The sequence below is a fragment of the Salmo trutta genome, chromosome 26 (genome assembly GCF_901001165.1).
Source record: "Salmo trutta chromosome 26, fSalTru1.1, whole genome shotgun sequence".
NCBI classification, from domain to species: Eukaryota; Metazoa; Chordata; class Actinopteri; order Salmoniformes; family Salmonidae; genus Salmo; species Salmo trutta.
The window spans coordinates 7643206-7660445 of record NC_042982.1 but is presented as its reverse complement, the minus strand read 5'-3'; the positions used below and the strand labels follow the sequence as shown (position 1 = coordinate 7660445).

At 45.7% G+C, this 17240-nt stretch overlaps 1 protein-coding gene across 2 annotated transcripts in view; it reads left to right on the top strand.

Moving 5' to 3' along the window:
- The first annotated feature begins 509 nt into the window (after positions 1–509).
- Positions 510–17240, top strand: part of scn4ba (sodium channel, voltage-gated, type IV, beta a) — a 33767-nt gene continuing 17036 nt past the window's right edge. The window contains exon 1 of one of the 2 annotated variants that reach the window (XM_029714583.1): positions 510–1279. In XM_029714583.1, coding sequence (XP_029570443.1) covers positions 1186–1279 — 94 coding nt within the window. In that variant the 5' untranslated portion in view covers positions 510–1185. The remainder of the gene's footprint in view (positions 1280–17240) is intronic. The other variant, XM_029714584.1, reaches the window with a different exon arrangement.

The window sequence follows — 17240 nt, the reverse complement described above, 5'->3', positions numbered from 1 at the left end:
GATCTGTAAGTTGACCTCAGTGACTTCACTGGTTACAGCCTGCGTTACAGGAGCCCCTCAGATTTAAAACTCACAGAGAGAATAAATGAACTCTTTGTTTGAAATCCAACTGGATTGAACATGAACTGATGGAATGGTACATATAGGGGGAATTAGATGAGTCACGGAGACAAAACACAAGTGTGTGTGGCTGAGTGAAATAAAAACAGCTTTCAAGGAAAAGTCATTATTCTAAAATATATGGAAAGTTGATGGAGAGTGGTGGGAGGTGATCCAGGATGGAGGGGGGTGTAGATGGCAGTGTACCCAGACAAACCCTCCTAAACCTGGCCACGGGCGCAGTGGTAGACAGGGTGGGTTCCAGGACCCTCTAGTGTGAGGGTCCTGCAATCAGGCTGAAGGCCCCCATTCAACTCCTCTCCTCTCCCATCCCTCCCCCTCCCCTCTTTCCCTCCTGCTCGCTCACTCTGTCCTCCATGCCTCTGCTGCAGTGGCTCTCCCTCCCCGCTCATTCCTCCCTGTGCCGGCTAGGGAGACACATACCGCCTGCTGCCTGCTGCCTGTCTGCCTGAGCTCCAGGCTCTGCTGTCCTCTCCGCTCCCTCCCCCCACATGCAGCTCTCCGTAAGGGGCAACGCTGACATCCCCCGACTGCCTCCACAGCTCCATTGCTATGCGGTGCAGATGCTCGCTCTCTCTGAGTGAGTTTTTTTTCCTCTCCTCTGCTTGCTCTAGCTCTCAGAATGAAGGATTCAGCAGATAATCAGTGTGTCGGCGAGTGAGAGAGCGACTGAAGCAAAGAGAGAGAGAAAGCCTGGATCAGGTGCAGGAGCCTTCCCTTCGTCTGTCTCTTTCTGTTACTCTCTCTTTCAGTCTGTCTTCAGCCTAGCACATACAGAAGGGTAGACAGAACTCATAATCCAGGAATAAGCCATCAATTCACTCTCCTTCTCTGGGACTCACTGCAAAGGAAGGAGAAGAGGAGGGAGACACTCACAGCAGGACTTTGCAGACTGACAAGTCTTGCTTTTTATTTCTTTGCTCGCTCTGCGTCCCACCTGACCCTACCCCTCCCCTGCTCGCTCCAGCCAACACACACACACCCAGAGTGTGTATCCAGGGGAGGACAGACAGACATACAGATAAACAGACGGACGGACAGATTGCCAGACGGACGCAGTAGGATATGGAGTCCAAAGGAAGCGGCAGGTTCACTATGTCCAGGTGTTTGCGCTCAGGAGACACCGTCCATACCAGTGTTGTCGTCACACTTCTGCTCGGTGAGTCCAAAAGCTGACTTTATACTGCCATTTTTCGTCTCCTCTCTCTCTCTCTCTCTCTCTCTCTCTCTAACGCTCTCTTGCTCTATCTCTTTATCTCTCTCTCTCTCTCTCTCTCTCTCTCTCTCTCTCTCTCTCTCTGCACCCGTCTCCCTCCATCTACCCCTGGGGTGCCAGCCAAATCACTGCAGGTTCTGCCGAGCTTGCAGAAATGTGTCCGACGCCGGGGGACAGGGTTGCACGCTCATTTACTTGTTGCTTGTAAGGCGGGGGTTTATTTGCTTCCACGGCTCACGCTTTTCTATATCGGGAGACTCAGAGTCATGTGTTTCAGCCAGGTCAGGGCAGCAAGTGCTGCATCTTGCTATTTCACTAAGAGAGTGAGCGGAGGGGATGAATTTGAGATGTCAAGGCGTAGATCCAGAGTCAATAAGAGGATGCCGGTAACAATTGATCCTGTTTAGGGCAAGTGGAATTATGGGCACTGCCAATGGACCCTGCCAAGTCAATGAGTGTGATAATATCGAATGTTTATATCTTTAGGGGGGAATGGAGGGAATGATCCATGGGACAAGACAATATACATCTAGATGAGGCAGTGGGATGAAAGTTGTCATGTGAGGAACACAGTGTAGTTGTCAAAAGACAGCCCTTTACACTGCCTTCTCATCAGAGGAACTGGCGATGCAGATTCAACTACGCACTTGATTCTGTCACGGTACATTTACACACATCACTTAATCAGGGACATATTGAACATATACAGCTGATGAGATGAAGTGTAAGGTCTTAATACAGTGAGGGAAGTGTATAGGAATATATGGAGGAATATCTTATTTTGGGGAAAATAGGTTTTGGGGAAAATATATTTTTTGGGAAAATATATTTAATACATCTTTTTTTAAATTCAGATAATGAGCAGGCTGGATCAATAACTACTCAAATCATAGGATATCCATTCTCATTCTCCTCAGTTTTCTTCCTGCAATTTGTTTATTATCCTTTTACATGTTTTGTTTAGCTGTGTACAGACTAGTGTGACATTTGTATGTCTGGGTGATAAGATATATTATGATACACATTGCTCTATAGGTTTGCTTTGTAGTAGAGTACCTGACTGCTTTCAACACACAGTGCTGTATAATGTACAGTAATACAATATTGTTACTCAAGCTTTAGACCAACTAAACCCTATGTATTTGAGAATCCACACATGACCATATCAGTTTGTTATCGCTAATTGTTAGCGCCTACAGTTATATGGACACAATTCTTAGTGGGGTAACCTAAGACTCCTCAGCATCTTTTGAGTTGAGTTCCTTATTGGCACTGACATCAACTCACTGATCAAATAAGAGCAAGGTCACAAGATTGCACGAAACATCTTAAAACAAGTTTTTGAATCCAAATTAGCATACGATTCTAAGGAGGCTAACACAGCAGACAGCTGCCGATAATAAATAGGCTTTTCATTTGCATATTTCTTTGAGATGGAATGTGACATTATATTAGATTAGATTATAGGACGTCCCTGATAAGTAGCCTCTCCTGTCCGTGTGTATCCATGGCCAGTTTTCTCTGGATTCTCTGCCTGGCGGCTCTCCTTGGCTCTGCGTCAAGGTGAAGTACAGGCTATAATACTACGATATGTCATTTTTTTTTACAGCCGGGGGGGGCAAAGGGTTAATGTGCATGTTCGTATATAAACCCCTAGCGTATAGTGGAGGGTTTAACCTCCAACAAAAAAGATTGCGTTCACATGTCGACCAGCCAGGCCTACAGTAGGGCAAGCCAACACCCCCCTCGAGCCATTCATCAGAGACCAGGGAAGGATTTATAATGTTGTTGGGATGTTTGTGTGTCTATATGTCCCATATAATGGCCCGGCAGTTATATCATTAGATGCTATGGTCATTCTACATTGGCAGAGTGGAGAGGGAGACTACTAGACTACAGTATATGTACATTCCTCAGTTATTAGTTTTCTACCTGAATGTTGTGTAAAATATATGATTCAATATGAAACTATTAGTGAGAAGATGTAATGTGATGTTGACTTCTTAAACAAGATACTTGTTTAGGTAGAAAGTTTTAACTAGTCAGTGGCCACGCCCCCGTGATGCCAGACATTGCATTAGGCATCATGGAACAGCCCCTTCTTCTATAAAACCAACTTCCGACAACATTTACATTAGACAGCGTGCAGCGGTGGCTACACGGCTGACAAATGGCTTAAAACTACAAGACCAAAAAAGCATGAAGTGGTGGCTACATGTTGGAATGGCTAAGAAATCTACAAACTAAAGTCAGAGAACGCCGGGACAGAGACCCCACGTTGAAATGACTGCAACACGATAGGCCATGAGACCATAAAAGTATGGAGTGGTAGCTACATGTGAAATGGTTAAGAACTACAACTCTATAGGCTGAGGAGACCATACAGCATGTAGCGTTGGCTACACGGCAAGAAATGGTGACTAAAACATTTCCACAGAAGGAGCAAATCTTAGACGAGGCCTTCTCGGTCTGGAAATGCCGAAACATCTATTCTATGCGACAACATGGGTACGCCTGACGTATCCACTAGGAACACAACATGAGACTTTTCTGTCGACTCTCTCCAGCAGATGGACCGGCGACCACAGAGAGAGACAACAAGACATACACTCGTAAATATGTAAATTACAATTACTTTTCGAATGAGCGGTTGTTCATATACAAAGTATTAGCAATTTCTATGAGTGTAGTTATCAGCTATGAGTCTCCAACTCTTGAGCGGGCCCCACCCCCTTTCCTTTGTCTACCAAGCCGTCATATTGGTTTCGTCCACTAGGAACTTTTCCTTGGGTCATGTTTAGTACCGAATGCATAACTAATGGTGTGTTTATCATGTATTTCTGTGATTGATTAAGTTAGTTAGTAAATAAATAATTAAGCCAATTTGTATATTGCTCATTCATGATTATATGCTAGGGTTCGTGCAGATATCCAAGGGTTTGCGACATTCAGTAATGAGACTGATGAAGTACAATTCATTAATAAGCGACTGTTTTGATAATATATGAAAATATCAGAAGAGTTGTATTTGGGAAAATGACACAATACAAATAACATTTTTTCCGAGGTGCCTCGACATCCTATTAAATTAAAGTTACATGATTAGTTTAATCGCGTAATTAAATTACACAGAGAATTTTATATATTTTTTTCACCTTTATTTAACCAGGTAGGCCAATTGAGAACAAGTTATCATTTACAACTGCGAACTGGCCAAGATAAAGCAAAGCAGTGCAACAAAAACACAGAGTTACACATGGGATAAATAATCGTACAGACAATAACACAATAGAAAAATCTGTATACAGTGTGTGCAAATTAAGTAAGGAGATAAGGCAATAAATTGGCCAATCGTGGTGAAGTAATTACAATGTAGCAATTTACACTTGAGTGATAGATGTGCAGATGAGAATGTACAAGTAGAAATACTGGTGTGCAAAAGAGCAGAAAAACCAAAACAAATAAGGGGATGCGGTAGGTAGTTGGTTGGTTGGATGGGCTATTTACAGATGGGCTGTGTACAGCTGCAGCGATCGGTAAGCTGCTCTGACGGCTGACGCTTAAAGTTAGTGAGGGAGATATAAGTCTCCAACTTCAGTGATGTTTGCAATGCTATGGTGACCATTGAGCTGAGATGAGGCCGGAGCTTTACCTAGCAAAGACTTATAGATGACCTGGAGCCAGTGGGTTTGGCAACGAATATGTAGCGAGGACCAGCCAACGAGCGCATACAGGTCGCAGTGGTGGGTAGTATATGTGGCTTTGGTGACAAAACGGATGGCACTGTGATAGACTGCATCCAATTTGCTGAGTAGAGTGTTGGAGGCTATTTTGTAAATGACATCGCCGAAGTCAAGGATCGGTAGGATAGTCAGTTTTATGAGGGTATGTTTGGCAGCATGAGTGAAGGAGGCTTTGTTGCGAAATAGGAAGCCGATTCTAGATTTAACTTTGGATTGGATATGCTTAATGTGAGTCTGGAAGTAGAGTATACAGTCTAGCCAGACACCGAGGTATTTATAGTTGTCCACATATTCTAAGTCGGAACCGTCCAGAGTAGTGATGCTAGTCAGTTGGGCAGTTGCGGGCAGCGATCGGTTGAAGAACATGCATTTCGTTTTACTAGCATTTAAGAGCAGTTGAAGGCCACAGAAGGAATGTTGTATGGCGTTGAAGCTCGTTTGGAGGTGTGTTAACGCAGTGTCCAAAGAAGGGCCAGATGTATACAGAATGGTGTCGTCTGCATAGAGGTGGATCAAAGAATCACCCACAGCAAGAGCGGCTCAGGAAGGAGACGCGTTCTGTCTCCTAGAGATGAACGTACTTTGGTGCGAAAAGTGCAAATCAATCCCAGAACAACAGCAAAGGACCTTGTGAAGATGCTGAAGGAAACAGGTACAAAAGTATCTATATCAACAGTAAAACAAGTCCTTTATCGACATAACCTGAAAGGCCACTCAGCAAGAAAGAAGCCACTGCTCCAAAACCGCTATAAAAAAGCCAGACTACGGTTTGCAACTGCACATGGGGACAAAGATCGTACTTTTTGGAGAAATGTCCTTTGGTCTGATGAAATAAATATAGAACTGTTTGGCCATAATGACCATCGTTATATTTGGAGGAAAAAGGGGAGGCTTGCAAGCCAAAGAACACCATCCCATCCCAACCATGAAGCACGGGGTGGCAACATCATGTTGTGGGGGTGCTTTGCTGCAGGAGGGACTGGTGCACTTCACAAAATAGATGGCACCACGATGAAGGAAAATTATGTGGATATATTGAAGCAACATCTCAAGACATCAGTCAGGAAGTTAAAGCTTGGTTGCAAATTGGTCTTCCAAATGGACAATGACCCCAAGCATACTTCCAAAGTTGTGGCAAAATGGGTTAATGACAACGAAGTCCAGGTATTGGAGTGGCCATCACAAATCCCTGACCTCAATCCTATAGAAAATCTGTGGGCAGAACTGAAAAAGGGTGTGCGAGCAAGGAGGCCTACAAACGAGCTCTGATAGGAGGAATGGACCACAATTCACCCAACTTATTGTGGGAAGCTTGTGGAAGGCTCCCCGAAACGTTTGTCCCAAGTTAAACAATGTAAAAGCAATGCTACCAAATACTAATTGAGTGTATGTAAACATCTGACCCACTGGGAATGTGATGAAAGAAATAAAAGCTGAAATAAATCTTTCCTTCTACTATTATTCTGACATTTCACATTCTTAAAATAAAGTGGTGATCCTAACTGACCTAAGACAGGGAATTTTTACTAGGATTATGTCACGTCCTGACCAGTATAAGGGGTTCTTGGTTATTGTAGTTTAGTCAGGACGTGGCAGGGGGTTTTGTTTTATGTGGATATGGGATATGTATTTATGTAAGAGGGGTGTTTGATTCATGTGTTCCGGGGTTTTTGGGTAATGTTCTTGTTTTGTATTTCTATGGTTTCTATGTTGTGCATTTCTTTGTTGGCCTGGTATGGCTCTCAATCAGGAACAGCTGTACATCGTTGTTTCTGATTGGGAGACATACTTAAGTAGCCCTTTTTTCACCTATGGTTGGTGGGAAGTTGTGGTTGCATAGCTGTGTGTTTTAGCCTGCAATCCTGTTTGTTCGATCGTTTTCTTATTTTATTTTGTTTGTGTTCAATAAAAGTCATTATGAGCACTCAATCCGCTGCGCCTTGGTCCACTACGCACGACAACCGTTACAGAACTTCCCACCACCAACGGACCAAGCAGTGGGCCCTGGAGGAGGAAGGATCCTGGGCCAGGGAGAGAAGGGAGTGGAGGACATCTTGGACATGGGAGGAGGTAATGGCAGGGGACAAGACCCTGCCATGGAGACAGGTGGAAACAGCGAGGGAGGAACGGCGAAGGTGGAGCGAAGATTGGGACTGTTATATGGGTACACGATTGGCATTGAAGCCTGAGAGGCAGCCCCTAGATTTTTTTTTTGGGGGGGGCACACGGGTAGTTTGGCTGGGCCAGGGTTAAGCCCCAAGCCAACTCCCCGTGCTTACCGGAGTCAGCAGGTTACTGGTCAGGCCCCGTGCCATGGGGTGATGTGCGCGGCGTCGAGGCCGAGCATTTACAGGCCGGTGTGCGCAGTGCCAGCGCCCCGCATTTGCCAGGGGGAAGCGGGCATGCAGCCAGTAAGGGTGGTGCCAGTAATGCGCTCGAGACCGCCAGTGCGCCTTCACGGCCCAGTGTATCCTGTTCCCGCTCCTCGCACCAGCCCTGAGGTGCGTGTATCCAGTCTGGCGTATCCAAAGCCAGCCCCACGCACCAGGCTTCCTGTGCGTCAGCCCAGTCCAGCTCGTCCTACTCCTGCTCCTCGCACTAGCCCTGAGGTGCGTGTATTCAGTCTGGCATCTCCAATACCAGCCCCACGCACCTGGCCTCCAGTGCGTCAGCCCAGTCCAACTCGTCCTGTTCCTGCTCCTCGCACTAGCCTTGGGGTGCGTGTATCCAGTCTGGCATCTCCAGTACCAGCCCCATGCACCAGGCCTCCAGTGCGTCAGCCCAGTCCAACTCGTCCTGTTCCTGCTCCTCGCACTAGCCTTGGGGTGCGTGTATCCAGTCTGGCATCTCCAGTACCAGCCCCACGCACCAGGCCTCCAGTGCGTCAGCCCAGTCCAACTCGTCCTGTTCCTGCTCCTCACACTAGCCTTGGGGTGCGTGTCTCCAGTCTGGTACCTCCACTACCAGCCCCACGCATCAGGCTTTCAGTGCGCAGTCCCCGTCCAGAGCTTCCGGAATAGTGCCTCGTCCAGAGCTTCCAGCAACAGTGCCCCGTCCAGAGTGTCCGGCAACAGTGCCCCATCCAGAGTGTCCGGAGACAGTGCCCCGTCCAGAGTGTCCGACGACAGTGCCCCGTCCAGAGTGTCCGGCGACAGTGCCCCGTCTAGAGATAGCCCACAGTCCGGAACCGAGAGAGAAGGCCCACAGTCCGGAACCGAGTGAGACGGCCTACAGTCCGGAACCGTCGCAGCCAGAGTCGCCTACTGTCCGGAACCGTCGCAGCCAGAGTCGCCCTACAGTCAGGGGCTCCCAGAGTCGCCCTACAGTCCGGAGCTCCCAGAGTCGCCCTACAGTCCGGAGCTCCCAGAGTCGCCCTTCTGCCCGAGGTATACAGCAAAGCGCTTCAGCCCGAGGTCTACAGCGATGCGCTTCAGCCCGAGGTATTCAGCGGGGGTGGACAGGTTAGGTGGTGGACTAAGGCCAGAGCCTGAGCCACCTCCACAGTAGGAGATTTGGGGAGGGGGGGTGTAGCACAGGACCCGTCGGTGACGGCAGCCACCCTCCCTTCCCTCCCTTCCCTCCCTTTAGTTTGGGGGGTTTATTTTTGTGTGAGGTGCATCAGGGGTCTGCACCTTTGGGGGGGGGTGGGTACTGTCACATCCTGACCGGTATAAGGGGTTATTGGTTATTGTAGTTTAGTCAGGACGTGGCAGGGGGTATTTGTTTAATGTGGTTCGTGGTTTAATGGGATATGTATTTATGTAAGAGGGGTGTTTGATTCATGTGTTCCGGGGTTTTTGGGTAATGTTCTTGTTTTGTATTTCTATGGTTTCTATGTTGTGTATTTCTTTGTTGGCCTGGTATGGCTCTCAATCAGGAACAGCTGTACATCGTTGTTTCTGATTGGGAGTCATACTTAAGTAGCCATTTTTTCACCTATGGTTGGTGGGAAGTTGTGGTTGCATAGCTGTGTGTTTTAGCCTGCAATCCTGTTCGTTCGATCGTTTTCTTGTTTTGTTTTGTTTGTGTTCAATAAAAGTCATTATAAGCACTCAACCCGCTGCGCCTTGGTCCACTACGTATGACGACCGTTACAGATTAAATGTCAGGAATTGTGAAACACTGAGTTTAAATGTATTTGGCTAAGGTGTATGTGGCTACTTTGAAGAATTTCTAATTTAAAATATATTTTGATTTGTTTAACACTTTTTTGGTTACTAAATGATTCCATATGTGTCATTTTATAGCGGTTGTAGAGCAATGAGAACTGGTGCAGAGAAATCAGGCGCAGGAGAGCGGAAACTGATTTACAACAGTGTCATTTATTATCCATAAAACACCGTCAACAGAACAATACAATAAATGGGTCAAACAAAACCCGGTAAATACCAGCATACCGTGCATAAGCACTACAAGAAACAATTACCGACAAGGACATGAGGGGGAACAGAGGGTTAATACACAACATGTAATTGATGGAATTGGAACCAGGTGTGATGGAAGACAAGACAAAAACAATGGAAAATGAAAAGTGGATCAGCGATGGCTAGAAGGTCGGTGATGTCGACCGCCGAACGCCACCCGAACAAGGAGAGGGACCAACTTCGGCAGAAGGCGTGACAGCTGTGTTGTCTTCACTATTATTCTACAATGTAGAACCTTTAACTGGTACTGTATGTATATGATGGTGTGTATAGACAGTATGGAGAATGTAGGAATAGAAAAAGTGTGAATAGCAGTAGTTCTGTAGGATAAGCCTTGACCAGAATACAGTATATACAGTAGGGAGAACAAGTATTTGTTACACTGCCGATTTTGCAGGTTTTCCTACTTAAAAAGCATGTAGAGGTCTGTAATTTTTATCATAGGTACACTTCAACTGTGAGAGACGGAATCTAAAACAAAAATCCAGAAAATCACATTGTATGATTTTTAAGTAATTCATTTGCATTTTATTGCATGACATAAGTATTTGATCACCTACCAACCAGTAAGAATTCCGGCTCTCACAGACCTGTTACTTTTTCTTTAAGAAGCCCTCCTGTTCTCCACTCATTACCTGTATTATCTGCACCTGTTTGAACTCGTTACCTGTATAAAAGACACCTGTCCACACACTCAATCAAACAGACGCCAACCTCTCCACAATGGCCAAGACCAGAGAGCTGTGTATGGACATCAGGGATAAAATTGTAGACCTGCACAAGGCTGGGATGGGCTACAGGACAATAGGCAAGCAGCTTGGTGAGAAGGCAACAACTGTTGGCGCAATTATTAGAAAATGGAAGAAGTTCAAGATGACGGTCAATCACCCTCGGTCTGGGGCTCCATGCAAGATCTCACCTCGTGGGGCATCAATGATCATGAGGAAGGTGAGGGATCAGCCCAGAACTACATGGCAGGACCTGGTCAATGACCTGAAGAGAGCTGGGACCACAGTCTCAAAGAAAACCATTAGTAACACACTACGCCGTCATGGATTAAAATCCTGCAGCGCTCGCAAGGTCCCCCTGCTCAAGCCAGCGCATGTCCAGGCCCATCTGAAGTTTGCCAATGACCATCTGGATGATCCAGAGGAGGAATGGGAAAAGGTCATGTGGTCTGATGAGACAAAAATAGAGCTTTTTGGTCTAAACTCCACTCGCCGTGTTTGGAGGAAGAAGAAGGATGAGTACAACCCCAAGAACACCATCCCAACCGTGAAGCATGGAGGTGGTAACATCATTCTTTGGGGATGCTTTTCTGCAAAGGGGACAGGACGACTGCACCGTATTGAGGGAAGGATGGATGGGGCCATGTGTCGTGAGATCTTGGCCAACAACCTCCTTCCCTCAGTAATAGCATTGAAGATGGGTCGTGGCTGGGTCTTCCAGCATGACAACGACCCGAAACACACAGCCAGGGCAACTAAGGAGTGGCTCTGTAAGAAGCATCTCAAGGTCCTGGAGTGGCCTAGCCAGTCTCCAGACCTGAACCCAATACAAAATCTTTGGAGGGAGCTGAAAGTCCGTATTGCCCAGCGACAACCCCGAAACCTGAAGGATCTGGAGAAGGTCTGTATGGAGGAGTGGGCCAAAATCCCTGCTGCAGTGTGTGTAAACCTGGTCAAGAACTACAGGAAACGTATGATCTCTGTAATTGCAAACAAAGGTTTCTGTACAAAATATTAAGTTCTGCTTTTCTGATGTATCAAATACTTATGTCATGCAATAAAATGTAAATGATTTACTTAAAAATCATACAATGTGTTTTTCTGGATTTTTGTTTTAGATTCTGTCTCTCACAGTTGAAGTGTACCTATGATAAAAATTACAGACCTCTACATGCTTTGTAAGTAGGAAAACCTGCAAAATCGGCAGTGTATCAAATACTTGTTCTCCCCACTGTACATATGAAGTGGGTAAAACAGTATATAAACATTACTGAAGTGACCAGTGTTCAATAACTATATGTAATTTATATAAGGCAGCAGTCTCTAAGGTGCAAGGTAGAGTACCGGTTGGTAGACGGCTAGTAACAGTGACTAAAGTTCAGGGCATGGTACAGGGCGGATGCCAAGGGGCAAGTTGAGCCAATGGCTACCATAACCCATACAAATTATGATTATATTTTGTCAGTTTTATGCATAATATGCATAGTATTTTTGCAATATAACATGCATATGAAATCAAGATTTTGTATTGGTACAGAACAGACATGCCCTGTGTATGCATATGTTTACAAGCAGCGGTTTAGCCCCCCTTGAGGTTCATGAGAGTGCAGCCAAGGAAAGGAGAGAAGGGAAGAAGACCATTCGAGCAGCAGCAAATGATGAAAAAATAGACTGAATGACACTGAAGTGTACATTGACAAAAAATACAACAAACATACCTGGATGAAAGAGAGGCTATGATAAAGTAGCAGAGGCACATAAGGTCTTATCTGATGACATGGAGTCTGAGCTTGCTAAATATATCAATAATTTCTCAGACCAGTTTCATCCCACTGGGCACAGATGTCAATTCAACGTCTATTCTGCTTTGGTTCAACGTAATTTCATTAAAATGACATGGAAACAACAGTAATGGCGCTGACTAAGATGGCGCCGAAGAGGATGGCTGACGTTTTACATGCTCCTGACCAATTGTGCTATTTTGTTAGTTTTATTGCGTTGTTTGTAACTTAATTTTTTACTTATTTTGTACATAGTGTTGCAGCTACCATTTCTTATGACCGAAAATAACTTCTGGACATCAGAACAGCGATTATTCACCACGAACTGGAAGTAGCATTTTCCTTTAACGAGTCCGACGAGAAGGATATATTGCTCTCCCGGGAACAGGCCCAAATCCCTGTCATTTGCGTGAAGAAAAGATAGAGGATTAAAGGACGCAGATCGGGCTGCCTTCTGAGAATCCATAGGCGAGCGAGTAAACTCCCACTGCCTTCCGTTCTACTTGCTAACATTCAATTATTGGAAAATAAAAATTGATGACCAACGATTACGATTATCCTACCAGCGGGACATTAAGAACTGCTAATATCTTATGTTTCACCGAGTCGTGGCTGAACGGCGACATGGAAAATATAAAGCTGGCAGGATTTTCCATGCACCGGCAGAACAGAGATGATACGTCTCGTAAGACGAGGGGTGGGTGGGTCTGTCTTTTTGTCAATAACAGCTGGTGCGCAATGGCTAATATTAAATAAGTCTCAAGGTATTGCTCGCCTGAGGTAGAGTACCTTATGATAAGCTGTAGACCACACTGTCTACCAAGAGAAACCTGTGAGAAACCTCATCTATATTATTAGTAGCCTCTATTTACCACCACAGACCGATGCTGGCGCTAAGACCGCACTCAACCAACTCTATAAGGCCATTAGCAAACAACAAAATGCTCATCCAGAAGTAGCGCAGAGATGGATACAAAGCTCTACCCGAACCTCCATTTGGAAAATCTGTCCATAATTCTATCCTTCTGATTCCTGCTTACAAGCAAAAACTAAAGCAGGAAGAACCAGTGACTCGCTCAATATGGAAGTGGTTAGATGACGCGGATGCTACGCTACAGGACTGTTTCGTTAGCACAGACTGGAATATGTTCCGGGATTCATCCAATGGCATTGATGAGTATACCACCTCAGTCATCGGCTTCATCAATAAGTGCATCGACGACGTCGACTCCACAGTGACCGTACGTACATATCCCAACCAGAAGCCATGGATTACAGGCAACATCTGCATTGAGCTAAAGGCTAGAGCTGCCGCTTTCAAGGAGCGGGACACTATGCTCTCAGACAAACCATCAAACAAGCAAAGCATCAATACAGGATTAAGATTGAATCCTACTACACCGGCTTTTATGCTCGTCAGATGTGGCAGGGCTTGAAAACTATTATGGACTACAAAGGGAAACCCAGATGCGAGCTGCCCAGTGACGTGAGCCTACCAGACGAGCTAAATGCCTTTTATGCTCGCTTTTAGGCAAGCAAGCATGCACGAGAGCACCAGCTGTTCTGGATGACTGTGTGACAACTCTCTCGGTAGCCGATGTGAGCAAGACCTTCAGACAGGTCAACATTCACAAAGCCGCAGGGCCAGATGGATTACCAGGGCGTGTACTCAAAGCATGGGCGGACCAACTGGCAAGTGTCTCCACTGACATTTTCAACCTCTCCCTCTGACTGAGTCTGTAATACCATAGCCCCTGTGCCCAAGGAAGCGAAGGTAAACTGCCTAAATGATTACCGCCCCATTACCCTCACGTCAGTAGCCATGAAGTGCTTTGAAAGGCTGGTCATGGCTAACATCAACAGCATCCTCCCGGATACCCTAGACCCATTCCAATTCGCAGACCGCCCCAACAGATCCACAGATGATGCAATCTCAATCGCACTCCACACTGCCCTTTCCCACCTGGACAAAAGGAACACCTATGTGAGAATGTTGTTCATTGACTACAGCTCAGCATAGTCACTATGGTTTTGGCACTATGGTGATAACACCAGAGTGCCCACGAAGCGCATCACTAAGCTAAGGACCCTGGGACTAAACACCTCCCTCTGCAACTGGATCCTGGACTTCCTGACGGGTCGCCCCCAGGTGGTAAGTGTAGGCAACAACACGTCTGCCACCCTGATCCTCAACACTGGGGCCCCTCAGGGGTGTGTACTTAGTCCCTTCCTGTAATCCCTGTTCACCCACAACATTTTCAAGTTCCTTGGTGTCCACATCACCAACGAACTATCATGGTCCAAACACATGAAGACAGTCGTGAAGAGGGCACAACAAAACCTTTTCCCCCTCAGGAGACTGAAAAGATTTGGCATGGGTCCCCAGATACTCAAAAAGTTATACTGCTGCACCATTGAGAGCATCCTGACCGGTTGCATCACCGCCTGGTATGGCATCTGCTCGGCATCTGACCGTAAGGTGCTTCAGAGAGCAGTGTCATAGGAAAGCCCATAAAATTGTCAGAGACTCCAGTCACCCAAGTCATAGAATGTTTTCTCTGCTATCGCACGGCAAGTGGTACCGGAGCGCCAAGTCTAGGACCAAAAGGCTCCTTAACAGCTTATACTCCCAAGCAATAAGACTGATGAACAATTAATCAAATGGCCACCGTACTATTACATTGAGCCCCCCCCCCCTTCTGCTACTCGCTGTTTATTATAGATGCATAGTCACTTCACCCCTACCTACAGGTACAAATTACCTCAACTAACCTGTACCCCCGCACACTGACTCTGTACCGGCACCCCCTGTATATAGCCTCGTTATTGTTATGTTATTGTGTTACTTTTTTAACAGGTGTGCCTTGTTAAAAGTTAATTTGTAGAATTTATTTCCTTCTTAATGTGTTTGAGCGAATCAGTTGTGTTGTGACAAGGTAGGGGTGGTATACAGAAGATAGCCCTATCTGGTAAAATACCAAGTCCATATTATGGCAAGAACACCTCAAATAAGCAAAGAGAAATGACAGTCAACCATGACTTTAAGACATGAAGGTGAGTCAATATGGGAAAATTCAAGAACTTTTAAAGTTTCTTCAAGTGTAGTCACAAAAGCCATCAAGCGCTATGATGAAACTGACTGCCACGAGGACCGCCACAGCAAAGGAAGACCAAGAGTTACCTCTGCTGCTGTGGTTCCAACCACCGTGTGGAAGTGTGATGGTGTGGGGGATGCTTTGCTGGTGACACTGTCAGTGATTTATTTAGAATTGAAGCCACACTTAACCAGCATGGCTACCACAGCATTCTGCAGCTATACACCATCCCATCTGGTTTGCACTTAGTGGGATTTTCATTTATTTTTCAACAAGACAATGACCCAAAACACACCTCCAGGCTGTGTAAGGGCTATTTAACCAAGATGGAGAGTGATGGAGTGCTGCATCAGATGACCTGGCCTTCACAATCACCCAACCTCAACCCAATTGAGATGGTTTGGGATGAAATGGACCGCAGAGTGAAGGAAAAGCAGCCAACAAGTGCTCAGTATATGTGGAAAATTCTTCACAACTGTTGGAAAAGCATTCCTCATGAAGCTGGTTGAGAGAATGCCAAGAGTGTGGAAAAACGTCATCAAGGCAAAGGATGGCTACTTTGAAGAATCTAAAGTATATAATATATTTAGATTTGTTTAACACTTTTTTGGTTACTACATGATTCCATATGTGTTATTTCATAGTTTGATGTCTTCACTATTATTCTACAATGTAGAAAATAGTAAAATAAAGAAAAACCCTTCAATGAGTGGATGTCTCCAAAATTTGACTGGTACTGTATGTATTTATATTCTGACATTGGTCGTATTGATAATTATTAATTCATTAATTTCAATGTTTTGTTTTGTACTGTTTGTACTGTTTTGTTCTGTGGAGCTAGAATCACAAGCATTTCGCTGCACCTGCGATAACGTCTGCAATATATCTGCATGTGACCAAGATTTGATTAGAATTTTTTTTTAAATTCTAAGCATGAATGTCTAACTTGAAGCTGCATTCAGCTCCCTATATGAAGTCAAGTTTGCAGGATCAGACTGGGTGGATATGTGGTTGGGTCTGCTATCAGATAACGTTGACCATTACCAAGGCATTGAATTCCTGTGATGCTTTATCTCTGAAATAGCCATGTAAACTATCCCGGTTGATATCTGTTGGATGTCTGCCGCGTAGCTAAAAATACAGTTGATTTTAAGCCGTTCAAATCATGTACACACACATGACGTCCTATAAATACCTGTGGTTTGTAGACTCCTGAGATAATGCACTGGCATGCCAAGTCTTGGGAGGTCAAGACTTTGATCATGTATTATGGTGTAGCATTTGACTCTAGGGGTTACAATGGGGGAAGGGGGCGGTGGGGGGTGCAGGGGGGTCCTCTCTCTTCCTAGCTGCACCTGTCCTCTTAGCCCCACTATAATTAAGGGTCTGGCCTTTTTAGAGGTTCTTTGGTATGGCTTGTGAAGTTGTTGTGAATGGAAATGGCTTTGGGAAGGGATCCGTGTGTGTGTGTGTGTGTGTGTGTGTGTGTGTGTGTGTGTGTGTGTGTGTGTGTGTGTGTGTGTGTGTGTGTGTGTGTGTGTGTGTGTGTGTGTGTGTGTGTGTGTGTGTGCGTGTGTGTGCGCGTGTCCGTGTGTCTCTGAGCGTGTGAATGCTTGCGTGTATGTTAACAATTGTGTGTAAATGTGTTTGCATGTACTGTAAGTGCTGAGGCATGTGCATTTAATGATCTCTGTGTGTGACAAGTGTGACGTGGGTGTTATAGAAAGGGTGTCCTGGTTATGAGCTCCTGACGTCCTGTTGATCCACAGATTAGTCTGAACTGTGCCACGGTCATGGGGCGGGCCGGCAGCACCAGGTGTTCAACCTGTACTCGTCTTAAGCTACCCTTGCCAATACCTACGTCCACACCCATGTCATAACCTCTTCAGACACACGCCACTTTTACAGGACGAATAGTTACTACAGCCCTGCCAAAACCGTAAGAATCTCCCCACAGACACACACAGGCAGACAGGCAAGCACAGGTAGAGTGAGAGCGAGTGACACAGAGTTTTGAATGTCATCAACCCTCACCCACATACAGATATGTTCTCCCCAGACCACACACGGACACTCAGCACTCCTCCCCTGTGTAGTGTTACTGCACCGTGCTGACGGCCTGTACGTAGCAAT